The 2,477-nt window shown below is 39.1% G+C and overlaps 1 protein-coding gene across 1 annotated transcript in view; it reads right to left on the reverse strand.

Annotated features, from left to right (window-relative positions):
* Positions 1-1,183: 1,183 nt before the first annotated feature.
* Positions 1,184-2,477, reverse strand: part of CSUI_002820 (centrin) — a 1,996-nt gene continuing 702 nt past the window's right edge. The window contains exons 2-3 of the mRNA XM_068063019.1: positions 2,231-2,300; positions 1,184-1,303 (exon numbers count right to left, since the gene is read on the reverse strand). Of these exons, the coding sequence (XP_067925008.1) occupies positions 1,254-1,303; positions 2,231-2,300 (120 nt within the window). The 3' untranslated portion in view covers positions 1,184-1,253. The remainder of the gene's footprint in view (positions 1,304-2,230; positions 2,301-2,477) is intronic.

Consider the following 2,477-nt stretch of genomic DNA (forward strand, 5'->3'; position numbering starts at 1 on the left):
TGCTATTCCTTTTCGTATTCTTATTCTTATTTTCATCGTGATAGGGGTGGCTCAAACAAATGAAGAAGAATCATCTTCTTCCTCTCTTTCTCTTTCTTCTCCCCTATGAAAGGATAGAAATGACCCCCGCGTTTCAACCTAGAAGAGAAGAGAAGAAAGAGAAGGAATACGCCCGCCGCCTTCTCCCCTGCTTCGTCGTTGACAGGTGGAGAGAGAGGCTCTCCCTCTTATCAATGTGCTACTAGAGAGAAAAAGTGAAGAAGTAGCTATAGAGGCAGGAGATAAAAAGGAGAGAGTCGAGCAAGCTTATACAGATATTTAAAGAGTAGAGAGTTCTACTTTTGAAAAGATTTCAAGCGAAAAAAGAAAAGATCCATGACAAGCAGTGTATATACACTCCACGGGCAAGAGACAGAATAAAGAAGAACAAAATAATCTTCTCCCTAGGTCTTCATAAGACCCACACTTCTTATCACTATCCTCATACTATCTATATATATATACATACACATATAGATACATAGATAGATAATGGTAGACAGATACATAGATAGATACACGTAGATAACCCGAGTATAAGACCAGGCAAGATCAGTTTTCCCTCTCTCTCTAGAGATATACGTAGATGAAATATTTCTATAGGGGAGAGACAGCTTGAAGTTCCCTTGAGGAGCAAAGAGGTGGAGAAGAGAGAGACAGGCGGTCGTGTTGGTAGTGGTGTATGTACACCCGAAAGAAGAGAGAACATATCTTTCCCTCCTGGATTATCGACAAACCAATCGATAGAGTCAAAATAGATGGAAAGAAAGATCGAAAATAGATCAAGAGAAAAGAGCCAACCTCCTTCCCGCCCGAGAGAGGAAGGTGTCTATTGAAGAGGATACGTGGTAGGGGAAACGGACTCCTTGATCTTGCCTTGTGATGCCTCAAACAAGCAAATGAAGATCCAGAGTCAAGACTGATAAAGAAGTTCAAGAGAAAGAGAAGAAAAAAGAAAGAGATAGTAGACGAGAGAGAGAGATAAGGAAAACAAACTTTTCTCCTCTTGAACGAGGGGAGATAGATCGATTGATTGATCTAAGGAAAAGAAGAGAAAGAAAAGACTTTTCTGTCAAAGCTGTGCCTGCCAGGAGCCCCGATACTACTAGAATTGGGTTGTCTCCTCCTATCCCTCTTTCTCTCTCTTTCATTTTCATTCTTTCTTTAGGATGCAGAGAGAAAGAGAAGAGGAGAGAGAGAAGTCTTGCTTCTCTTCAATAGAGACTTGTTTGCTTCATAATGGCGAAGAATTCCTCCTGGCTAACTGAAAAGAAAAGAAGAGAAAAAGAAGAAAAGAAAAAACACCTTCATCCTTCCTTGATAGAGATTACTGCTTCTCTCCTGCATGCAAAGGAGATTCATACATCTAGGCAAGATGATACATATATATATACACATAGATGTATGCCTGTATATATACATATATATATATATATACAGGCATACATCTACCGATACGTGGATATTTCACCTCAACGCCTTTGAAAGGAGCCAAACAAAGAAAAGAAAAGAAAAAGAAAAAAAACTCCCGCCTCTCTCCCTCTCTATATATAGACATGCATCTTTCTATCTCGTTCTCTCTCTCTCTCTATATATATATATGTTGTCTAAATAGAGAGAGACTATCTATCTATCTATCTTTAATCTATCTATCTACCTATCTTTAATCTATCTATCTATCTATCTTTAATCTATCTATCTATCTTTAATCTATCTCTCTATCTTCAATCTCTCTATCTATGTTTAATCTACCTGTGTGTAGATACACCACATGCACAGACTCTATCAGTTCAGCTCGTTTTTCTTTCTTTCTTTCTTGGAGAGAAAAGGAGCGGTAGAAATTCACAAGAGAGAACTACCGATGAGTAGTAGGAGTAGGAAGTGGCGACCTATGGAATAAGAGAAGGAGGGATTCTATATGGAAAGATAGACTTAGTCAAGAAGTAGCCTAATGCAGTTGGCCTCTCTCTTTCTTAGGTTCATTCATCCACCCACACCCGCCGTTTTCACTTCTCACTCTCTCTGTCTTTCTCACACTCTCTCCCTCTACTCTGTCTAGTGTATATACACCACACATGCATATGCGTACATAACTACACATATAGGCGAAAAGAAGAGAGAGAAAGAGTTGCTTGTGTGTATTGCTCTTTCGCTTCTTTTTCACGGAGAGTTAGATTTGGATCGAGCTTACTTTCTCCGTCGCAGTCTCGATCGAACTCATCGATCATAGCTTGCAACTCATCGTCTGAGAGATTCTCGCCCTATAGACGGAGAAAAAGTGACACACACAAAATAAATAAATAAATAACTAAACATCCACATCGCATACACATACACACACAAGACTCACCCCAACAGAAAGAAGAAAAGTCTTTCTTTCATCCCGGAAAACCTATCTTTCTTTCTTTTCTTCTTTCTATTCTTTTCTTTCTTTCTTT

The sequence above is a fragment of the Cystoisospora suis genome, assembly GCF_002600585.1.
Source record: "Cystoisospora suis strain Wien I chromosome Unknown contig_1200, whole genome shotgun sequence".
NCBI classification, from domain to species: Eukaryota; Apicomplexa; class Conoidasida; order Eucoccidiorida; family Sarcocystidae; genus Cystoisospora; species Cystoisospora suis.